Genomic DNA, 23640 nt, shown 5'->3' on the forward strand with positions numbered 1-23640 from the left:
TTAGCACATGTGCCGCTGGGGTGTAAATATCCGCCCAGTGCTCCCAAAATTAGTTTAACTGACCCCAAATTAACTTTTATTGAGTTTGTTTTGGAGGAGAATCGCTCACCAGTAACAACGAACCAGTGGAAAAAAATGCTTTCATTTTCTGACTCGTTGGAAATATTTGACGCTACAAAGTAACAGAGCGACGGAGGAGGGGGGCAGGGACTTTCATGCCATTGCTTTTCACTGCCGCCAATCAAGAGGGACTGGTATACAGTAGGTATACATTCCCCCCTCCCAGAATTCGATGCCCGGGTGCCCCACACCCCTTGCATCCCCAAGTAAAGATGGCCCTGTTCCTATAGCTTGCCTGAACTATCACAGTGCTGAGCCAGCTCATGAGCCACTGCCAATTAAGAAAGGCTTAAATACTGCAAGCTGTCCTGTGCTGGACCCTTCAATGGTACAGCAATGATCTAGGGTGTTATGCCTTATTTACAGAGATCAAACTCTGTAGCAACCAAAAACAGTGCAGCCAAGACTGATTGGGAGGTAGGGTAGCTGCAAGCTCAAATTATTAGCATTCTAGGACCTGTCAAGGAGCCAGGTCATCCACAGGGCTGGCACACACACAGAAAGCACAGAACACAATTAGCTTTTTATTATCAGAAAAAACAACAACACAGCAATGTCCCTGGTTCGTCTTAACTCAATGAAGGCATTGCTGTTGCTAAGCTCTAGGCATGCCCCTCCCCTCTAGCTTCTCACTCTGGTTCCCTCCCAAGCAGGCTAAGGCGGCGTTGAGGGGGTGAGCTCCTCCTCTGGGTCTGTCTGGCACATTGCTCAGCAACATGCAACAGCCTCCTGGAGTGTGGGGTCAGAGGAGAAGGAGAGTCAGCAGGACTGGGACTGACTGCATACATGCTTCCTGGAAGGCCCTTCCATTTCCTGAGTCCCCTCAAGTCTCCTGTTTCTGTCAGCTCCCAGTTTGTCCCTTCTGCTGACTGCTTCTCAGTGTCTCACCATCAGGCTCTGGGCTGTAACTTGTCATCTTTGGAGCCCTCCCTGGGGGCTCTTGGGAGACAGCCTCTGGCCACTCTTCCTCACCCAGCTGGTCCTTGATGGGACCACTGTATGACTCTCGAGGGCAGCCACTGAAATTCTCATATCAAGTCATAGCTCATACTTCTTGTCAAACATTTCTAAAGACTCGATTCAATGAACTGCCACATGCAGAGAGCATCTTTCTGACCCCATGGTAAACACAAATGTATATCCAAGATTCTGTGCACTTGGAACCTCTCTTCAACAACAGTTCCACATCCATTCTGCTGTGTTTTCACTTAATGAAGAAATACAATACTTAAAACTCCTTCAAGTCTTGTATTCTTAAAATTGGGCATTTTTAATATATGGGGGGATGTTACTTATATTTTTGGAGGGTGTGCTTGTGTGTGAAGGAAACTTATTGTTTTTCACTTAATTAAAGTGTACAATGTGATAGAACCATAAACCATACAAAACTAAAGTCTGTCTCTGTATATATTTGGGCAATGTTTGCAATGCTTAAAAGTGGTCTATATCAAGAGAGCCAGTGTGGTGTAGTGCTTAAGAGCGGTAGACTCATAATCTGGTGAACCGGGTTCGCGTCTCCGCTCCTCCACATGCAGCTGTTGGGTGACCTTGGGCTAGTCACACTTCTTTGAAGTCTCTCAGCCCCACTCACCTCACAGAGTGTTTGTTGTGGGGCAGGAAGGGAAAGGAGAATGTTAGCCGCTTTGAGACTCCTTAGGGTACTGATAAAGTGGGATATCAAATCCAAACTCTTCTTATTCTTCTTCTTAATAAGTGATTTATTTTGAAATACAGTCGTACCTTGGAAGCCAAATGGAATCTGTTCCGCAAGTCCGTTCGACTTCCAAAACGTTTGGAAACCAAAGTGCAGCTTCTGATTGGCTGCAGGAAGCTCCTGCAGCCAATTAGAAGCCATGGACTTTCAGCTTCCAAAAATAGTTTGCAAACCGGAACAGTCACTTCCTGGTTTGTGGCGTTCGGGAGCCAAAATGTTCGAGAACCAAGCTGTTCGAAAACAAAGGTAAGACTATAAAATAATGTAATCTAAAGAAAAAGTTAGGGGCTCATAAATAATCCAAACCTCTGTAGGAAGAGAGACAAGGGCAATGTGTCCCTGTTAATCTTCCTTGATCTCTCAGCGGCTCTTGATACCATCTAATGTATCCTCATGGAGAGGCAATCTGAGTTTGTGGTGGGCAGCAATGCTTTGCAGTGGTTCTAGTCCTACTTGGACAGCAGTCTTCAGCAGGTGATGCTTGGGGCGTGTTTTTTGGCACCAGGGTGCCTTCAATGTGGGGTCCCCAAAACCTACCTTCCCCTGCAGACACACAAATAGGGAGAAATATGTTGGCTATGTATACATGATTGTGTGTGAGTGAGAAACACGTATGTCTTATGTGTATGGTGAGTGAATATGTGCGCTAAATGTGCCTATGCAATAGGAAGTGTGGACTAGCACCTTGTATGGTTTTCCAAGAACCGGGGAGTGATTCTTGTTGTTAGACAATACTAACATTATTGTGTGGGGTGGTGGTGGGGAATCAGTTGTGTGATCTCCACAAGGAGGATCATCAAGACAAGGCTGACATACCTTAATATACTCTTTGCCAAGATGTGTGAACGAGAACAACAAAAACAATCCCTGAGCTGAGTTCACATGTAATGCCATGCCAAAATTATAAGAAACAAGGGTTTCATATCATTGTTTGTTGGCAGTAAGCAAACCATCGTTAAGCAGCTTAACTTGTTCACACATAATGCTAAAGCCATGATTAAATAAACAACCTTTTAAAAATTCCTGTCTTTTGTAGAAATGGGATTTTTTTTATCACCTGCAAAGAGTAAAAATCTTTATGAAAGCAAAAGCTAGTTTTAAGACATGTGACTTCTAACTTACCTCAGTAAACATACTAATGTCTGAAATTCAGATCAACTGTTTTTTCTGAGTATGTTGTCTAAACTCTTGTACCAGTTCCTTTTTGTTATTTTTTTAAACCCATATAATCTCTGATTATGAACTTGCAAGCCTCAAAACATGCAGCCATAAATTTGATTCTTCCACAAACTTTTATACTTGACAGCCAACATTTCGTATCCCAAGTGCTTTAACCGATAAAAGTTCAATTTGCATCATTTCAGCTAATCTAAAACATGTAATTCAAGAGACGTTACAATATATATATATATATAGTGTAGTTAAGATCTTGACAAATATATTCCCGAAGGCCACCTGAAACAGATAACGAAGAACCCAAGAGAGTTTAGGTTTGGAAATAATTAAAATTTTACCTTTGCCAAGTAATTCCCAATGTATCCTCATTGCCACTGGGGTATAAATGCCTGCCGTTTTGATTCAAGGTCCAGTCACAAATCCTCAGCTGTCAATTGAAACCTAGCAGTCAGATATGGATCGAGCAGTACTACAGTTTTTAGTATTTAAATGAATGCATGCAAACTAGTACTTTACATGGCACAAACCTTACATCCCCAAGTAGTAGTAGTACTAGTGTAAAAAAACAGAAACAATTTCAAAAATAAAACCATAACACATCTTGTGCAAAACAAAATCCTACTTTTTCCTCACATTAAGAAAATGCTACTTGGATGTGTTTCTCCATTAATAAAAGCATAAAAGAATAACCGGTATTTAGCAATTAATTATATTATAAACTGAGCTGGGGAAAAAAAAAAAAGAAATGTTAATGTTCAATAGTGAATTTAAAAACAAAAAGAAAAGAAAAGCAAAACCACTTAAAATTATTCAATGTACTAGGGGGGAAAGGACAGGGGGAGGGGAAAAAATCAATATCTTGAAAGCATGCATTTGGTGATACACAGATGACATGCAATTTAAAGGAAAGAGGATCCAAAATTACATAATGACCTTATCTTACTGTTCAAGAAGGGTGGAGGCATTTGTAATAGAGGTTGATTAATTTAGTGTTACTGAATATGGCATCACTTAACATGCAGTGGTAAAATAATCTAATCTAGCTCTAGAAGCAAAATAATACCATTTAAAAGACTTTAAAATACAGTGGAGAATGCATTACATGTAAGCTGAAACAAATTCTTCCCAGATCACCAAATCATCAGCGCTGCTCTTCACTAATTATTCATGTAACCCTATACAGCCATTTATCTGGCAGCTGCCCTACAGTGCTAGCAGATTTCCTGAAAAGATGCAGTGATTATACTTATGTTTGAGCAAATAAGCCCCATCTAGTCTAATGAAGAAAGCCTAGGAAAAGTATGATTTCAATCCCTACTCACCAATACTATAAAAATACTATTTAAAAAGTACCAAATCACACTTTCAAATTCAATTAAGATAACGCGGATACTGTAATTAATTGTACCTAAAAGCTGTTCTTCCTCCCATCCCCCAATGGAAAGCCTTAAGTGCCTCTAAAAGTTAGAGCAATGACTTTCACAGCAGCTCGATTTATTATAGTCCTTTCCTGAAAAACATATATGCTGAGGACAAGATAATATCCATGCCTTGACCCTGTCTGACTGCTACCCTCTTGCTTTTCCTGCCATTGAGTCTTCAGAAATGGAAAAGGACCTTCCCTGACTGTTTTCTTATTCGTTATCTGAAGAATTCAGTGTGATCTTTTTTAAAAAATTGGGTGGGGAGGGGGAAAATGACCAGGAAAATCAACCAGAAAGAGGCACATTCCTGCCCAGAATAATTCTCAAGTACTGCTACAGTACCAGAGATTATGCCTCGAGGACAGTGGGTGTCTGCTATAAAATTTTCTACAGGCAGTATTTTTCAGAGTGAATCAGACTGTGAGCTTGAAGGAACTCACTGAACTTCAATGATCTTAAGTAGCACACTGGTGTAGATGTGGATCCAAACTTGGGCGGGGGGCAACATGTATTACACATCTTCTTTCAGCTGGAAGTTTAATATTTAAATTTTAGGGGGCAGCATTTTAACTATAAAAGTTGCATCTGCAATATTTGTGTGCAATCATCTATTAAACCTAACCAGGCTCAATTCAGATTCAGTCACAGAAATCATACCCCATGCTGTCTGAATTGACAAACGATGGTTTGTAATTGATCAGCAAACCAGAATCGGAAACCTAGGTTTGAAAATTGGGTTTGTAAGCTATGATGAGTGCCAGTTATGGTTGGGAATTATATCTGAACTGAAAAACAAGAGCTACAGAGCGTGTTCTCCTTCATGGAGAGCACGTGATGCGGTGGGGGCAAACAAGACATCCCTCTGTTGCTGGGCAGGTTAGTTTGGATGGCCACGAATCTTATTGGGCACCACTTGGTCGTTGGGGAGAATTTGATGTTGCAATTTATGATTGACAGCCAAGGGGCTATTTACTCCCTGCGCGCAGCATTGAGCTGCCTCTTTTTGATGCGCGCATCGGATCACCTGCCCCCCCTCCCTATATTTAGAGCTGTTTGTGTTGACCTTGCTATGCCTGTCATGGGGTCGTCTACTTTGGGGCAGGGGCCTGGTAGGAACAGTGGCGTAGCGTGGGGGGTGCCAGGGGTGCCGGCCGCATCGGGCGCAACATCTGGGGGGGCGCGAGTCCAGAGGGAAGGGACAAGTTCCTTCCTCCGCCGGGCGCCCCGCCGCCACCGCCAGCCTTGCGCCCTAGTGCGCGCGCCCCGCCGCCACCGCTGCGGCTGCGCTCCACTCACTGCTTGCAGGAGGAGCAGCCGCTGCAGCAGCGCCGATGCCGCCACCAACGCCTGGCCGGGCACGGGCAGCCTCCGCACCCCGACGCCGCTGCCATCCCCTTGGCTCAGCCACAGGCGGCGGCTGCTTCTGCCGACTGGGAGGGAGGAGAGCTCCGAGGGGCCTCGCCGCGCCCTGCGCTCCCCAAAACCCTCCGAGAGGAAGCCGGCGGGCGGGCGAGGGTCTCCCGGCGGAAGGGGGCGCCGCTGGCTCCGGCTTTCAGCGCAAGTCTCAGCCGCGGGGGGGGGGGTCAGGCGAGGACGGAGCGCGGCTGGAAGCCCCCGGGGGGAGGAGAGGCGCTCGCCAAGCCCGGATCTGGAGCGCCTCGGAGCGTGGGCTCCACCTACAGCCCAAGGAGAGGAGGGGGTGGGGAGGTGCCCGAGGGGAGGGGGCTTCGGCTGCCTCGGCCCGCGGGGGCTCCGCAAATAATAAATTTAATAAATTCCTGCTGAGCCTTAAGGGGGGGTCCTTGGCTCCTTTGCTCGCCCCCAGCCCCAGTGGTGTAGCGTGGGGGGTGCAGGGGGGCCGGCCGCAACATCTGGGGGGGGCGCGCTCACACTCGAGTGCTAAAATCCAGGGGTTAGGGGGCGCCAGTGGCGTAGCGTGGGGGGTGCCAGGGGTGCCGGCCGCACCGGGCGCAACTTGGGCAGGGGCGCACTCGCACTAGCAGCTCTCTGCCCCTACTAAAATCCACTGGTTAGGGAGCCCGCGCTCGCTCGGCTTGGCGAGGAGGTCGCAGAAGGGGGAGAGCAAAGCCTTCTGCCGCTGGCAAAAAAAGGAGAGGAAGCCGGGCGGGCGGGCGGGCTGGCTGGCTTGCGGGGGTCTGGCTGCGCCTGCTGCTGCCGTTGCCGCTGCTGCCGGGCTTTGACAGCTTGGCGAAGCGGAGGGAGAGGTAATTGCGTCTCTCTTTCCACTGGCCGCCTGGGTAGTGAGCCGAGCGAAGCAGGGAGTCTGGCGAGGGGGCGGGAAGAGACTTTCCCCCCTTTTTCCCACCTCGCCTGGTCAAAAAGGAGAGCGGAGTCTCCTCAGGGTGCCCTCAGGCAGGGCAAGGCAAGCAGAGCGAGGAGGAGAGAGAGGGGAAGGGGGGGGGAGCAGCCAGGAAACGACGCGGTGTGGAGGGGGAATCAATTAAGGAGAGAAGCCTCGCTGCTGCTGCTGCTTGGGAGAGTAAATTACTGTACTTGCCTTGCCCAGGGTTAGGGGGCGCAAATTATTTGCCTTGCCCCGGGTTGGGGGGCGCAAATTACTTGCCTTGCCCCGGGTGCTGATAACCCACGCTACGCCGCTGGGGGGCGCAAATTACTTGCCTTGCCCTGGGTGCTGACAACCCACGCTACGCCACTGGGTAGGAATTTTTCCATTTGGCTGATTGGCCGGTGCCATTTCGTTTTTTGCCTATTGCATAGCAAATTGTCACAACTTATAAGGTTGCGGTTAGGCATTGGTTAAATTTGGTTGGTGGAGGTGGTATGGTTGGCTATGCCTGCCCCTCCAATGCTGCTGCTGCAAGGGTACCCCATTAAAGGAATCCAGGGGCTTGCCATGCTCTTGTCCGAACCCCTGTCAAGGGGTTAGGGCCACGCAAGAGCCCCTGGGAGCATTCGGGGAGAGGTGAGGGCCTGGCACCCAGCTCTATTCTCTCCCCAAAATGTTTTCCCTTATTGACTTTCACAGGCTTGTGGGTGTCAGTTCTGTTCCTACCTCTAGGTCGGAAGAGATAGTCACTAACCAATGCCTAAGCAACCACTCACATTCTGTAATCAATAAAGTTGTGGCCAAAAAATTATGCCAAAAACCTTAAACAAAAATTCTGTGTGAATTGTGTTTTATTTGAAGGTGGCTTGGGGACCTTGACACACAACTGTTGTTCTCCTTCTGGAAGACACTGTAGCTAAGAGTACTGAGCAAACAGAAATCAAAATAGGTGAGAAACCTGAAATCATGGTTTGCCTGATAGCTGAAAACTCAAGCCATGCTTTGTGTTCTAAATTATAGTTGGGGAGGCAGGTTGGCACAAAATATGACTAGACTCTTAACTAAATATGCCAAAAGCTTTTAAATCAAAACTTTAGAAACTAGTACAAAACCTTTATATTGATTAGAAAGTGTGTCAATATACTGGCCTTATTAAATAATTTCAGATCCTCTTACCAATAACTATGATAAATAATACACGTGTAATAAGATCTGAATGGTATGGTAATGGGATGGCCTATGGTAATTTAAGAAAACTGCAAAGCTTGTAATATTTGCCACCAGTAATATACTTTGCATACAAATACTTTTTTATATAAAAATAAATGTGCAATTGCACACATGCCAGTAAGACTGTCACCTTAACCTAAGAATATAAAAATTATGCATACACACCTACAGAGGACCTGATCCAAAGATACTCATGCAGTAATAACTTGCCTGCACGTAAATTGCTATACTAAACATATGCACCAACTGGCACCTATTCATTCAGCATATAACAGATGTGATTTTTTTTTAAAAAAATGATGGTCACCATTGTGAAGGGCCATTTTATAGGGCTAACTCCCTAGGTTAATACATACAGGATTGCAGGAACTGAGCTGCACAGGTTGATTCCTAATGCAACATTGGGAATTGCAATCACAGTCCCAAGTAGCAGAAGCAAAGATCAGCTGCATCTCTCTTGCCGGATCAAGACACAAGCATTTTAAGTTGGATACTGTTGGGCTGCAAGGGAGCTGGGAGTTGGGCAGCAGGCAACTCTTTGGATCCCAATCTAATTTTCGTATAATGCTATTTAAACTAAGGTTACCAGATTTTTTTCAATGAATCCGGGGACACTTTTCAACTTCAGTGGATTTTGTAAGGGGACTGATTTGTAAATCTGGGGACTGTCCCCGGGAAACGGGGACATCTGGTAACCTTAATTTAAACCCAACCACCCCATTTTTAGTATAATATTTTTTTAAAAAATTACAAACCTACAACTAATTTTCTTAAACACATCATGTATCATTTAATATTAATCTCCCCTATCCTAACAAAGTTTCTAAGGTTAATATTCCTTCCACACCTCTTTGTTCAGCAGCTTAGGTAAAAATATATATGGAAAAGGCAGCAAGTGATATGAGACCAAGATTGCTTTTTGTTGACTGAGGGAAGGCTATAAACATATGCATATTGTCATTGTTTTGAGTGAAACTTCCTTTAAATGTGTTTCCTTTCCAACAAGAGTATGTGAAATGTGACCTCTTATCCATTTGCATGTGTCTCTGACAGTCATGTGACTAGGTTTTACGTCAAACTGTCAATTATGATAAGAGACACAATGTGAACAGCCTAAGCGTCGATAACTTGTTTCCTAAATCTATTAAAGCTTTGTTGGAGAAAAATCTCTAGTGCCTTTTCAGTCTTTGCCTGACAATATTAAGTCCGTAGACAGTGTCTGCAATTATGGTTTCAGCTTCCTCGTATATGATTTGAATAAAGAAGATTTATTCCACTATTAATGGAATCATGTAAAAGCCAAAAGATGTGTCTTGAGCTACAACTTCCTGCTGGTATGGCTGCTGTGAAATGCCAATCTCGCGTGTGAGATTTGTAGTTTTCTTTAACTACCTACATCTCACATTGTTGGGTTGGTGCAAAGGGGGGGGGGCAAGCCTGCCTAAAGGTAATTCTATGTACCCCTATATATATCTACAGACTCAGAGTCCAAGCACTGGTAAAAACCCATACCTAATGTTATGTAGTGCTATGGTATTAAGAATGTATCAGTAACTGGACCAACACCAGCACATAGAAGACTAACATTTTAAATATGATAAATAACTTCTCTTCTGCTTTCACTTCCCCAGCTTTTTAATTAGGTATATTGTCTCTGCAAAATCATCCTGCCCATAAGAAATTAGAATTATAACATTTAGGTCGTGAAAATGCACTTGCCTTGGTGGAAAGGTGATCTATTACAAAGCATTTTAAAACTTTAATAAATATTTAAGTTTCACGTCATTTCCTGGCCCATACTAGTGAAAAGTTTTTTTAAAAAAAAACAAAAAAAAAAACCAGCAGTTGATAAATCAGGGGAAAATACGATTCCAGTTTCTTTTTTACAAACTAATAAAAATTTGAAATCCTGGCTATAACTCTAGCCAATGGTATGAGTTGGAAAAGAGCCTGTTCATTAGCAAAAGTTTCACTTCAGATCATTAAAAGTTCAGCCCCTGACCCCAGAACTCTTTCTGCAAGCAATGATATGTCTGCCACGAAACCTTTTCTACCTTTGTAGGAGATTCTGAGATAAGCTCCAAGGTATAACTCTTTATTTACAACAAGTTGACAACAAGTCATGTTGAGCTCAACCATTGCCCTACACCAGGGGTGGCCAACTCCCAAGACACTGCGATCTACTCACAGAGTTAAAAGCTGGCAGTGATCTACCCCCTTTTCGGGGGTTCAGGTCAAAGTTGTTGAGCTTTTTTTTAGGAAGGAATGCCCTGTCCCTGTTTTGGGGGGGGGGGGGTTCAGGTCAAAGTTGGACATGCCTGCCCTACACAAACTGACAGTGTACCATAGAACCACCCTTCCTGTTTTCCTGTTTGGTGCCCACCAATTGTTGTTGGAGTGCAACTATCATCTCAGAGCAATGGTGATGTTGGCTGGGGCTGATGGGACTTGCAGTGAAGACTTCAGGAGTGTGCCCATTTGAGGAAGGCTGCCTTAGGAAAGCTAAGAAAAGGCAGACAAGGTATCTGCCAGTCATCTCATTATGGAACCCTTTGCAGCTTCTATAGAACCAGAAGCTCCTTGATGCATTACTCTTTGATTAACCACATCAAGGTCTGGTGGCAAAACTAAGAACTAAGAATCTTTGCTCTTTAACCATGAACAAAGAAGAAAACAAAGTGAAGGAAATGAATCCAGAGTAATCCATTGATTACCAATATTAACAATTTCATCTGCGCCACAATTGACTCAAAGTGGTCGTCTACATTATTTAGTTATAGAAGTATTTACATACAGCCCTCTCACAAAACACCAGGGCAGTGTATAGCAATTTTTATTTTTTTTAAAAAATGGTTAAAAGCAATGCACAGCAATTATTGAAATGGACTCTTAATCTGAAGGTTGTGGGTTTGAGCCCCACGTTGGAAAACAAATTCCTGCATGGCAGGGGGTTTGACTAAACCAGTGTTTCCCAACCTTGGGCCTCCAGCTGTTTTTGGATTACAACTCCCATCATCCCTAGCTAGCAAGACCAGTGGTGAGGGATGATGGGAATTGTAGTTCAAAAACAGCTGGGGGCCCAAGGTTGGGAAACACTGGACTAGACAACCCTCAAGGTCCCTTCCAACTCTACAATTCTATGACTGGCTACTCAATAAATAAATAAAAAAATCAGCAGCTGCATAGGCCTAACAGCATTAAAAAAAAACTCTGTTTAATTTTTTTAAAAAAAGATTTATTATGCTATTGTTGCTTTAGCATGGAAATATTTAGCAATTTAAAGTAGCTAGGAGCCAATGTGTGACCACCACAGAAAAAGGAATGGTTAGATTTATGATTCCTAATAATAACCCTGACTTTGCAGCTATCCGCATATTAAGTTACATGTTTAATAACATGCATCTCATAGTGTCCTGGTCTGTAAATTAAAATCTATATGTCATATTGCTTCCCCATGCACATGAGCTCTCAAAATTATATTTATAATGCTCCCATCGATGGAAACATTCCAGCAACTTTCAGTAATAAATTGCTTCATTGGAAATTCCACCAAACTATTATTTTTTTTGAAGAGACTATTTTTAAGGAGAATCATCAACTATACAAGCAGCCTAAATTTATGGTCATTACTACAATTTATATAGGCTATGTTATGTTACTTAATAATAAAAAAGCACTCAAGAATAAACGTCAATACCTCTCATAACCTGAGAGAATAAATCTCTCCAATGGCTCCTCCTGTGAAACACAGAATGTACCTGTGACAATATTTATTCCTAAGGGGTCAAAGTATATTAAAAGGAATGGTGAATGTTTAAAACACCTCTCTGGAACTAAAACCATTGGCTTTCTAATTTAGAATTTCTCTCAACTAATATAAAATGATTGATTGCCTTTATTTCATGTACCCCTTGATTTTTCTTTTCATTCATCATGGCCTACTTTAAACCAAATGCATTTAGGACCTGCCACAGGAAAAGTGGTCTCTTTTAAATTGTTGTAAAGTAATGAAAGGACATAGTAAATCAATCTTATTTCTGCCTTACCAAAGCATAACCTTTACTCTGTCCAAGTAATTTGGGCAATTTCTGCATGTGTGCTTCGCCTTGCCCCATCACACACAAGACAATAACATTATATGCATTGTCATTTCCGAGACATTTTTAGGAGTAAGCGCCATATATCAAATAAGTACAGTCATACCTCGGAAGCTGAACGGAATCCGTTCTAGAAGTCCGTTCAACTTCCAAAACGTTTGGAAACCAAGCCATGGCTTCCAATTGGATGCAGGAAGCTCCTGCAGCCAATCAGAAGCTGCATTAGATGTCTGGGTTCCAAAGAAATTTCGCAAACCGGAACTCACTCCTGGGTTTGCAGCGTTTGGGAGCCAAAATGTTCGACTCGCAAGGCGTTCGGGATCCAAAGTACGACTGCAGTTGAAAATCCTATTTTTTTAATATGCCTCATAAGCTTTCTAATTGTAGCATTGTATTTCTACAAAGCAGCCACAAATGTAACCTATTTCCTAATTAAGTATCTTTAAGAACCCAAGAGTTACCATACTTTTCCGTGTATAAGACCAGGTTTTGTTTTTTACTTTAAAATAAGGTTAAAGATCTGGGTGCAGCTTATACACGGATAGTGCATGTGCCCATTTTCTAAATTTGGGGTCCCCAAAAGTAGGTGGTATCTTATACATGGGGGCATGTTATACACAGAAAAATACGGTGTTTTCGTGGATTAGACCATGGTCCTTTCACTTGTTGCATTTTGCAGTGTTCAACCTGAAACTCGCAAAGAAGTCAGGATAGCCAAGGTCATTCTCTTTCACAGGTGCTTGCCATGGGTGTGTGACATCATTTAGGCTGAGCACGGAGCCCAGAGCAGCAATTTCAATTGCCGGCAGCTCCTCCTCTCTTGCACTCAGGAGGAGCCGGCCACTGAACTCAGCCCCTTAACAATGAGATGGCCCAGACCCCTCCCAGCAGATTTTTTTTTGGGGGGGAGAAGACACCTCAGCTCCATAGAGTTGGCATCCTTGTTCCCTATAGTTTGTTGACAGCCTCTAGTACTCAGTACTAAACTGCTTCTGAACAGCAGCTCTTGATAGACCTATCATCCATGCATTTGTTTATTCCTATATAGTCACTGAGTTTGTGACCATTATCATATACTGGGGCAAAAAGTTGCACACAAAAGTACACCTAAACATATAATTAATTACAGAATGGGGGGAGGGGGAGGAAATGGCAAAATACCTTTTCACTATTTTTTTTTAGTACCTCACATCTCCTCTCCAGCTGCAGTTACATTTAAATAATAATAAAAAGAAAATATTCCAAGCTCTCATTCTACACAATGAAGACACATATTTGGGATTGCAGGGGGCTATTGCCCCAGTTCACATACTTACCTGATGATCCATCTGTGTGGTAGAGTGGGAACGGGGGCCCCTCCACCTATATGCACCTAATGTGATGTGACCAGTTTCCTACATAAAACCTCTAATCTGCACATTTATCCCACCTTAAAGAGATGGTAAAATCAGACCATTGCGCATATGGGATTCCAAGTGGCATGTTCACGTCACAAGCTATTTTAGGAGCCTGGTGGAAGGTAAAACAGGGAGCCTATTCCTGTACTGTGCAAATACATGACTGCGTGGGTCTATGATCTATACAGTGGAACCTTGGTTCTCGAACTTAATCCATTCTGGGAGTCCATTTGACTCCTGAAACCATTGGAAAAACCAAGGCACGGCTTCCGATTGGCTGCAGAAGCTTTCTGCATTCAATCAGAAGCTGTGGAAGCTGTGTTGGATGTTCAGGTTCTGAAAAACATTCGCAAACCGAAACACTTACTTCTGGGTTTGCGGCATTCGGGAGCCAATTTGTTCGGAAGCCAAGCCGTTCGGGAACCAAGGTACCACTGTAATGGGCTTTTTCAACTCTCAACAAGTTCATACCCATTAAAGACTAATACTTTATGAAACTCTCCAGCTCTTTCTCCTCTCTTTACCTTACAGGAATATATTTCTGCATGAAAAAGATACAGACACATTTATAGCATTTTCTTAGTGTCTTGATATTGGATTGTATCTCGTTGTGTGCCTCTACCAGTGGAATTCTTCTTTATCGGGCAAAATTTCACTTGAGTGGAAAGGGGTGGGATACTATTTTTGTTAATACCGCATGCCCTCTGCAACCTCCTGCTGAACCCCAAAATCTGCACTGGAGAGCTGGGGTACTTTTGAAACAGCTGGCTCTGCAATTTGCATTTACAAAAGCGTGATATGCAACAATCACACACATCACACATACACACCCTTTCTGTTTATGAAAGCCAACAAAAGTAATGCTTGGTCAAAGAGCCTTCCGCTGATAGAGGGACACAGTCGTATACAACCCAATCTATCAAAAAGACAATTTCTAAAAAATAAATAAATAAATCAGAAAACAAACATGGAGTTTGTAGCATGAGGACTGCCAATCTGCGATGAGCTTATTTGCATATATTGTTAAGATTGCTAGAGAGTACCAAGGAATGTGGAATCGTTTTGCTCCCTTTCTTAATAGATGGAAGGGCAAAACAGTCCTAACGAGGGACTGGGACATATTGGAGCGCTGCCAACTTGTGCCATATAGGGTGCAAAATTGGGGAGTGTGGTTTTTCTTCTTCAGTTTTGCTGTGCCATCCAGAAGCTGGTGCAGCAAAGCGAGCCCAAATGGTCTCCGAAGAACTAACTGACTCAAGACCCAGAAGATACATACATAGCTGCCCCTACTAACATTCTGTTTGAGGGGGCCTTATGCTTCATTCTGCCAGCATGAACTCTGGTGCTGGTAGCAAGCAAAATCTCTAATCCTCTCAAGCAGCAAAGATCAGGGCTTTGGACTGCAGCCTAACATAGCTTAAAGCAAGTCAATACTGCAGTTCCATGAGATTTCTTAAATCCAGTGTAGGAAAGAGTGTGTGTTTTTTTTGTTTAGAAAGGAAACTATGTACTTAAAATCAAGTGACTGCATACGGGTCGAATTATAAGCATAATATCAGAAACTTTAAATAGTTGGTTTGAAGTAGCCAATCATTATTTGGTATTTTCTCTTTGCAGATGTTTTCAGTGAAGTCTCACTGGTAAAGAACAAGAAAGCCTTTGTTGTGCATCAGCTATTTTGAGTGAAGTTTCACTGAATTCTGCATAAGGTATATGTATAACACCACTCGGGCCTCGGTGGTTAAGGTGCAATTTCCAGATGCAGCAGTCTAACTATATCACCATACAAGGAATGTATGCATAGGCAACATTAGACTTCAGAACTGTGTAAGTTGTAAAAACAGCCTCTTGCATCATCATGAAGCATATCTTAATTCTGACGGTTCAGAATTTAGTTTTCTTCTATGCCTAACTAGCAGTATGGCAGTATTGCATGCCCCTACTATTAATTGATGGTGGGTTGGGTTGTTTTTTTAGCCACTATTAATCTCAGCTGTCATTTTGGACGAACAATTTATTTTCATTAAATTTACAGCATCAATGAGGTGTGAAATCTAAAATGCTACTTGAAATGTAAATGATGTAAAAGAAATTGGAACAAAAAGGAGCTTGCGTCACAGTAAAATCAACAATACACTCCGAATGTATTAATCTAGGAATGATGATGTTCTGCAATTGAATTTTATTGTATTGCTATTCTTTCGGAACTATAAATGTATACATTCAAATATCAAATGATATCAAATAGCTGGAGAATCAACTATTGTATTGCTTAATCCTACTAAATTCTGACTAGTAGTACTGCTTCTTCACAGAGGCATTCATATATATTCAACTTCCAGGAGTTTAGAAATAACGTAACTGAAAGATTCACCGTGGAAAAGCCTTTACATAACCCTACAGAAACATCTTGTAGCTATCCAAATATTGAAATACAAATAGGTTTTGTTTAAGGGTACTCATCCTGTTCTAGTTTTAAGGTCAATGGAAACATGGATTCAGGGACTTATTGCAAATACTCGTCTTTTTACTGTTTATACCTATGTGAAACTTGCCCACCTGTTGTTGGTGTAGAAAAGAAGGGTCTCTTGGACTTAGTCCCACATATCGATTGGCTTGGGATGTGCCTGAGGCTGTGTAGGCTGATTAAGGAAGAACAAAACAGATTGATGAAGATAGACACCTATCCATTTCTACCCTGTATAATTTAAACACGAGAAATTCAGAGTTACGAAGAACGAATTTGACTAAGGGATAGAGTTTTATAACACCTATGGACTTCAATGGAATCTGAATGAAGGCAGGGCCACCTTCCTTGCCAGTGACAATTTCTCTACATGATACAAGTTTTTTTTTGTGTGTTTTTTACCAGCTCACTTTAAGAGATGTGCAGCCAGATGCTCATTCAATGCAGTCACATAGACAACAAAATTCAAAGACTAACAATTTGCTACAGTAGAATGAGGTTTATTCGCAGTACCACTCAGATTTAGAACATAACCAAGCTAAGGCCAGTGCTATTTTTCCTAGAAAAAGAGGGAAGGTCTCCCTTGTTCTCTTAGAATGGCAATAGCTCCCACCTGAGAGGTGCCGGAACTGAGTTGAATTCTAGCTGATTAAAAGCCCTGGCTAAGGCTATTTTTTAAAATGAGGCATAAAAGGTGTCCCCCCCCTTTTCTAAAGGGAGATCTAGGAATCCCTCTTCTGTAAGTTAATATAAGCAGCATCTAATTATTATACAAATACTGTATTTAAAATGTTCGCCCTTTGTACACCGGAAAACTGTGGAGCAAATGTATTTAGTGTAAGTTCTAGAAAACTGACCTATAATGTAGAAGCTCCTAAAACATTTTTTCCCATGTGTGTGGTTAATGGAATGATTCACCTTTCCCCTGTAGGTTACCTTTTGAATTGAAAATAGTTGTGTGTTGACTGAAAGTTATTAACTTCTGATTATGTCAAAAGAAATGTGTTGTTTTACTCTGACTCCTAGTTTGAAAATGTCTACATTACCTGAATCAATTTCAGAGTAAGGTGATCTTAACTTCCTACTGCCAATGGCATAAAGAACAAATAGATAAGCACTAAAGGATTGATTTAAATGGTATTATATTTCTATTTATGGGACGCGGGTGGCGCTGTGGGTAAAACCTCAGCGCCTAGGACTTGCCGATCGCATGGTTGGTGGTTCGAATCCCCGCAGCGGGGTGCGCTACCGTCGTTCGGTCCCAGCGCCTGCCAACCTAGCAGTTCGAAAGCACCCCCGGGTGCAAGTAGATAAATAGGGACCGCTTACCAGCGGGAAGGTAAACGGCGTTCCGTGTGCTGCGCTGGCTCACCAGATGCAGCTTGTCACGCTGGCCACGTGACCCGGAAGTGTCTGTGGACAGCGCTGGCTCCCGGCCTATAGAGTGAGATGAGCGCATAACCCTAGAGTCTGTCAAGACTGGCCCGTATGGGCAGGGGCACCTTTACCTTTACCTTTTTATATTTCTATTTAAAACAAACAAACAAATGGCATCTTATCTATTTCCTTTTAAAAGAACATTTTACTGAATAACCACCATAAAAATGGATTACATGTTTACATGTAAAGTGATATTTCTATGAAGGAGGAACATGTGTTATTCCATATAATTTCAGCAAAATCCCAGATGCATAGAAGAAATTCCTCCATTGTGCGTATTATTCTATGTAGGTTTAAACAAGGCTTAAATAGAAGTGGTCAAACCTTTTACATTTTTTTTCCTGGTGAAATGTTAAGATTAAAGAACCATCTATTCACAGCAAGTAATACATTTTAGATATGTAAAACTCTTTTAATATTTAATGTTGAAATAAATGCAATTTTCATGCACAAATGGAATCCATTTGTGCATACCTTTGCTCTTTATGCACAAAGGGAATGTTGCTAACACAATGTTCACCATGTGTTAATCATATCCTTTCTCAAAGACCTAAAGTAGGATCCTCAAAGAAATGCACCTGCGATGTGTGTGTGATGGGTTCCCTTGCGTCCTTAAACACCATTTAAGCTTTTAATATTTTGTGGATGCTTAACTAGTGCCATATTGCTTGGAAGGCACATGAGATATGATGAAACAACTAATACTCAGAGTCAAATCTGAAGCTCTAGTTTCATTCCATTCTTAAGGGTAGAATAAGAATAGATCATTAAAAACTTCTTTACTGTTCAGGAATTGTGCACACTTAAGAAATCAGAAGAGATTACAACACTATTAATTGCCGTATTTTTCCATGTATAAGATGCTCCCATGTATAAGACACCCCCTATTTTTGGGGACTCCAAATTAAGAAAACACCCCTTAGCACTACTCGTGTATAAGACGAGCCCCAATTTTAACCCTAATTTTTGGGTAAAAAAACCTAGTCTTATACACTGAAAAATATGGTAATTCATTAATTAGTAGGTAATGACTTCTGCTTCTGCTAACAGTGCAATCCGATGAAAGTGCACTCAAAAGCCCTGCTGAGTTCAATGGGATTTAATACCAGGTACATTTTATTTTTTATTTTTTATTGAATTTATATGCCTCCCTACACCCGGGGGTCTCGTGTATACAGGATTATAGCCTCCATTATTTTATACTCTGCTCTATCTTGATGTGGGTAGATGAAATGGACATTATACAAAAGGGCAGCAGTCTAGATTTATCTAAGCTAATAGAAATTTTGCTACTGTCCTAACATCGTATGAAGATGGAACCATACGTGTTTAACTATATGTGGGATATTAACATTTAAGAAATTTTAATTTGAAACCAGTATCTAGGTAAAGAAGTCACTTGTCATTACATGATTGCAACAATACTTTACAGTTAGTGAGAGGGTATGTATGTGTCTGTCTGTGTGGTGTTTTTATTACAGCTGCAATGTTGAATTTCAGATTAACGTGGAGGTTAATGTCGAACCATGATATGTTAGAACAGTAACATGGAAACTGCCAAGATGCACTTTGAGGTAGTGGGGACTTCATGTGACATCCATAATGTAAGTAAATAATGCATGGCTTGGCCTGTGTGCAAAATTCTCATCCCACTAACCACACATTCCTAGCGGACACTGGTGCCTGGAACATTTAATTCAACGGGCACAACCTAACTTAATTGCAGCAACTCAGTGGCTACCACGGCATATAGAAGAAGTTCCCAGGACTCTCCTTGTGGCTGCTGTATTCCTGAGAAGTAGCTCTAACAGTTGATACGCCCTACATGTCTATGTCTGCAATTCCATTGAAGGCTATAGGGTAATTATATGGGCTTGTATTCAACTAATTCACTACACGTGCGGAACTTCTACTCACCTCACTTTCGCGCATGCCCTCCAACATCTGCTCCAGAGGTTTGGGAGAACCCCCAGAGCAACTGGAGGGGGGTGCATGAGGAGGGAAGGTTCCACTGCACATGTGAAAGTTGTTCCGTGTGTGCAATTGTGTAGCTGGATACAACCCACGGTACTCAACATAGCGAATTAGCAAATGCAAAACTTTCAAACTCTCGTTAAATATAGTTAACCCAAAAGATTTTTCAGTATCAGTTCTAATGAATTAAAATGCTTAGGTTAATTGAGGATCATGTGTCTGATTAAGTATGTTTTGGATGAAAGCTCACTTGGGAGGAATCAGATGAATCTCTCTTTTTTCCTGTCTGTCTCGCTCCCTTTTTGGATTCCAGGTGTTGGCAAATTTAAAAAGCTTCCAATCCAAGTATGCTTCTCAATGTCACGAGAATGTCCATCTTTAAATTAATAATCAAGCTTTCATTCTCTCCTGGCAATTGATGCTCGGATTAATTTGATTTCCTGCCCTGAGATTGTGATTGCCGTGTCACAAATGTCATACAGTAACTTGAGTTATTATAACTGTACAGAGTAAATGTCTTGTCAATGTCCTTTATTATCAGACTTTGAGCATCTGCCTGGTCAAATAGCAGGAAAAGGCACCTATATTGGCCTTAACTTGAAATGGTTTTGATTGATTTATTTTTGATGGACAGCGTTTGTTTCCTAGAAAAATACTTACTGGTTGCTGTAGGTGAAGATGCCTCACCTTCAGTGGATGTAATGATGGGTTTAGTGTCTGTCATGGTCAGGGTCACAGGCCGCACCGTACTGTGATGGGGAGAGGGTGCCAAAACTGGAGTAAAATGGCCAGGCATTTTACCTACTACTTGACCACTGCTGTTAGGCTACAAAACAAAACCAGAAGAACGCCTTGTGAAATATACATGTAATGCTCAAGAGAGCGATCTACTTTAGGGTTTTCCAGAACCCCAATGCTGTTGTGTGTCACTTTGGTATCTATATCCAGCGCCGAGGACCTTCTGGTGGTTACCTCCCTGAGAAAAGCTAGGTTACAGGGAACCAGACAGAGGGGCCTTCTCGGTGGTGGCACCCGCCCTGTGGAACGCCCTCCCATCAGATGTCAAGGCAATAAACAACTATCTGACTTTTAGAAGACATCTGAAGACAGTCCTGTTTAGGGAAGTTTTTAGTGTTTGATTGTGCTTTAAATTCTGTTGGGGTATAAGTAATAGTAATTATTCTTATTCTTATTCTTATCTCTGCAAAGGAAAGAAGATTTAGGGATTTGTGATCCTCATGAAGGTAATATTTGCAAGAGCCTATTTACCTTATAAGAAACTCACTAGTGAAGGCCATTATTCTATCTCACTGAAGTGCTGCTGCTGTTGTTATTTTATTATTGTTGTTTTAAAAAACAGTACAAATTGAGGTCCAGAGGGTGGCAGCACAAGAACAGGGCCTTCTCTATCGTGGCTCCCCATTTGTGGAATGCTTTCCCCAGGGATGCTTGGTCCCTTCATTATATATTTTTGGACGACAGGCAGAAATGTTCCTCTTTGACCAGACCTTTGGCTGATTAATAGTCTTCAGCCTTTTAAATGTGTCTGTGGGAAGGGAGGGTTATTGTCCCACCCCCTGTTTTGCTTTACTTATGTACTTGTTTTTATCCTGTATTTTATTCTGTGAACTGCCCTGAAATCTTATGCTGAAGAGCAGTATATGAATCTAAATAAACAAATATTTTCCCCTGTTATACTTCATGCCTGGATAATTCTAAAGGGTTTAAGGAGGCCACACATATTTGTTTGTTTGTTTGTTTGTTTGTTTGTTTATCTAGCATGGGGTGGTGGGCATCACAAAGAATTCCCTCAATGTGTATCTTAGACATTCCCCCAAAACGCCTCTAACAATGTATTTGAAATTAAACAGTGCAGATTGTGAGTTTAATAATTCCTCGCACACTTTTTATTCAGATCACGACAAGTGATCCTGAGTAAGTATCAAATGTTACCTATGTTTAGATATGCAACGGCAATAGTAAAATTCTAGAGGTGCTTTCAGAGTCCCACTATTTTGAGGTAGGATTCAGTCAAACGTTGGCAAATTCAGATTGTGCAATTTGGGTTGATTGGGAGGCCTTGCGCAATAAATCTACTCCCCCCCCCAAAAAAAAAGATTTAACTGTTTGCAATAAGGGAAGTGGCAGGAAAATGCACTCGAAACTGTGGGATAACATTTGCCTTAACACAACATAATCTAACTTGTCTGAAAACATAACAAAATGAGTGCTCATTAAAGAGACAACTTTCATCTGATCTCCCTGCAAACAAATCAGGATGAATGCTCAATACACAGGTTGTCTAGAAGTGCCCTCTAGATTAACTAAACATAAATTCATTAAGTGGAGAAGGAAACAGGTCTAAAACTAAAATTGGTCTGATAACTAGAGAGTAGTTGGAAGGTGGAAATCAGCATGCTTATTTTGCTATGTAGCGAACAGCCGAAACAATTCAGATATAAAATGAACACACTGCTTCCTCTGCCCTCCAACTTCTTTTCACTTCTCTGGTAATCAGACCAATTTCATAACTGATTGCTTCAGCTATTTGCATCAAAAGGTTACTGAAATATAATTGTAAAATGCCTAAAACCTAGATAGCTCACTGGAAAATGCACTAACTAATCAAGTTGCGTTCAGGAAGCAGAAAGGTGGCTAGATCAAGAACTGTATAAAATGACTGGACATGACACAGGAACCAGATACGGGCAAACATAATCCTGATGGGAAGAAGTTGCTGCAGAAAACCTAAGCCCATTTCTGCTACCAGCTGGAAGAGAGATCATTTATAAATAAACACATACACACATATGTGAGTGCGCACATACACAGAATTTCATGCACACAGTTCAGCTGTCTTCTTTTTCTTGGACACAACAACAGACTATTTAAAAGTCACATTTAAGCTTTCTCCACAATAGGAGTAGCCCCACAGTTCATGCTGTTGGTTATAAACATCCAGTTTCTCTTTATTTGCTATGGGTTGCCATCTAAACATTTTCCCCCAACAAAGCACTTAGGGGGGAAAAACGAATCCAAATTACTTTAAGAATTAGAAGAAGAAGAAGAAGAAGAAGAAGTAGTTGCAATGCATACTAATATTTTCCTGCTCAATTTGCTGAGACAAATACACCATGCCCCAGGCTCACCATCTAGGGAGGGCTGGGGGGGCTGAGGGCCCCCTCAAAATTCCCCGGCAGACATACATGTACACTGCATGGTGTTGTCACGTCATATGTGCATGGCACAAGCATGTCATGGGGCATGCTGACATCACATGGCCACGGCCCTCTCAGTTGCAGAGGCAAGGTGCATAGCTGTCAAGTGTCCCTTATTTGGCGGGACAGTCCCTTATCCCAGCGCCATGTCCCGCTGCTGTCCCTTATTAATGATGTCCCTTAAATAAGCTACTGAAAGTAATGGGGCCCTTTCTATGTCCAGCTGTCCTTTGTCAACAACAAATTGTTGCTGTTTTTTTGTGTTGAATATATGCTATGTGGTAATTTATGGACCTACCATATTTTTCGCCCTATAGGACGCACTTTTTCCCCTCCAAAAATGAAGGGGAAATGCGTGTGCGTCCTATGGGGCGAATGCAGGCTTTCGCTGAAGCCTGGAGAGCGAGAGGGGTGAGTGCGCACCGACCCCCCTCGCTCTCCAGGCTTCAGGAGAGCCGCAGTGCCAGTCCCACAAGGTCGGGGGACAGCGGGGAGGCGGAACGGCACCATCCCGCTTCTCCCCGCTGCCTGCCCCGCAAGCTCCAGGGACAGTTGGGAGGCGCAGCGCATCCTCCCGCTGTCCCCGGACCTGGTCTGCAGGCGGGCGGCGGGGAGAAGAGTGCTTCTCCCCGCTGCCTGCCCCGCAAGCTCCAGGGACAGCTGGGAGGCGCAGCGCATCCTCCCGCTGTCCCCGGACCTGGTCTGCAGGCGGGCGGCGGGGAGAAGAGTGCTTCTCCCCGCTGCCTGCCCCGCAAGCTCCAGGGACAGTTGGGAGGCGCAGCGCGTCCTCCCGCTGTCCCCGGACCTGGTCTGCAGGCGGGCGGCGGGGAGAAGAGCGCTTCTCCCCGCTGCCTGCCCCGCAAGCTCCGGGGACAGCTGGGAGGCGCAGCGCATCCTCCCGCTGTCCCCGGACCTGGTCTGCAGGCGGGCGGCAGGGAGAAGAGCGCTTCTCCCCACTGCCGGCCCCACAAGCACCTGGGGGGGGGAATAAAATTTTTTTTCTTTATTTCCCCCCCAAAAAACTTGGTGCGTCCTATGGGCCGGTGCGTCCTATGGGGCGAAAAATACGGTAATA

General features: G+C 42.8%; 1 protein-coding gene and 2 long non-coding RNA genes across 18 annotated transcripts in view; 2 read left to right on the forward strand and 1 right to left on the reverse strand.

Moving 5' to 3' along the window:
* LOC309332595 overlaps positions 1-23640 on the forward strand; it is a 417968-nt gene that overhangs the window by 73957 nt on the left and 320371 nt on the right. The window lies entirely within an intron of this gene.
* NFIB (nuclear factor I B) overlaps positions 1-23640 on the reverse strand; it is a 296978-nt gene that overhangs the window by 10309 nt on the left and 263029 nt on the right. For 5 of the 16 annotated variants that reach the window (XM_081845179.1, XM_081845170.1, XM_081845182.1 and 2 more), the window contains exons 9-11: positions 20008-20173; positions 16026-16108; positions 3349-3437 (exon numbers count right to left, since the gene is read on the reverse strand). The exons of 1 other annotated variant lie outside the window; for it this stretch is intronic. In XM_081845179.1, coding sequence (XP_081701305.1) covers positions 3349-3437; positions 16026-16108; positions 20008-20173 — 338 coding nt within the window. The remainder of the gene's footprint in view (positions 1-3348; positions 3438-16025; positions 16109-20007; positions 20174-23640) is intronic. 10 more of the 16 variants (XM_081845180.1, XM_081845178.1, XM_081845183.1 and 7 more) reach the window with 6 other exon arrangements.
* Positions 1-23640, forward strand: part of LOC309332597 — a 40018-nt gene that overhangs the window by 7095 nt on the left and 9283 nt on the right. The gene's annotated exons all lie outside the window — the stretch shown is intronic.

Source organism: Podarcis erhardii (genome assembly GCF_964252035.2).
Source record: "Podarcis erhardii genome assembly, chromosome: 17".
In the NCBI taxonomy this organism is placed as follows: domain Eukaryota; kingdom Metazoa; phylum Chordata; class Lepidosauria; order Squamata; family Lacertidae; genus Podarcis; species Podarcis erhardii.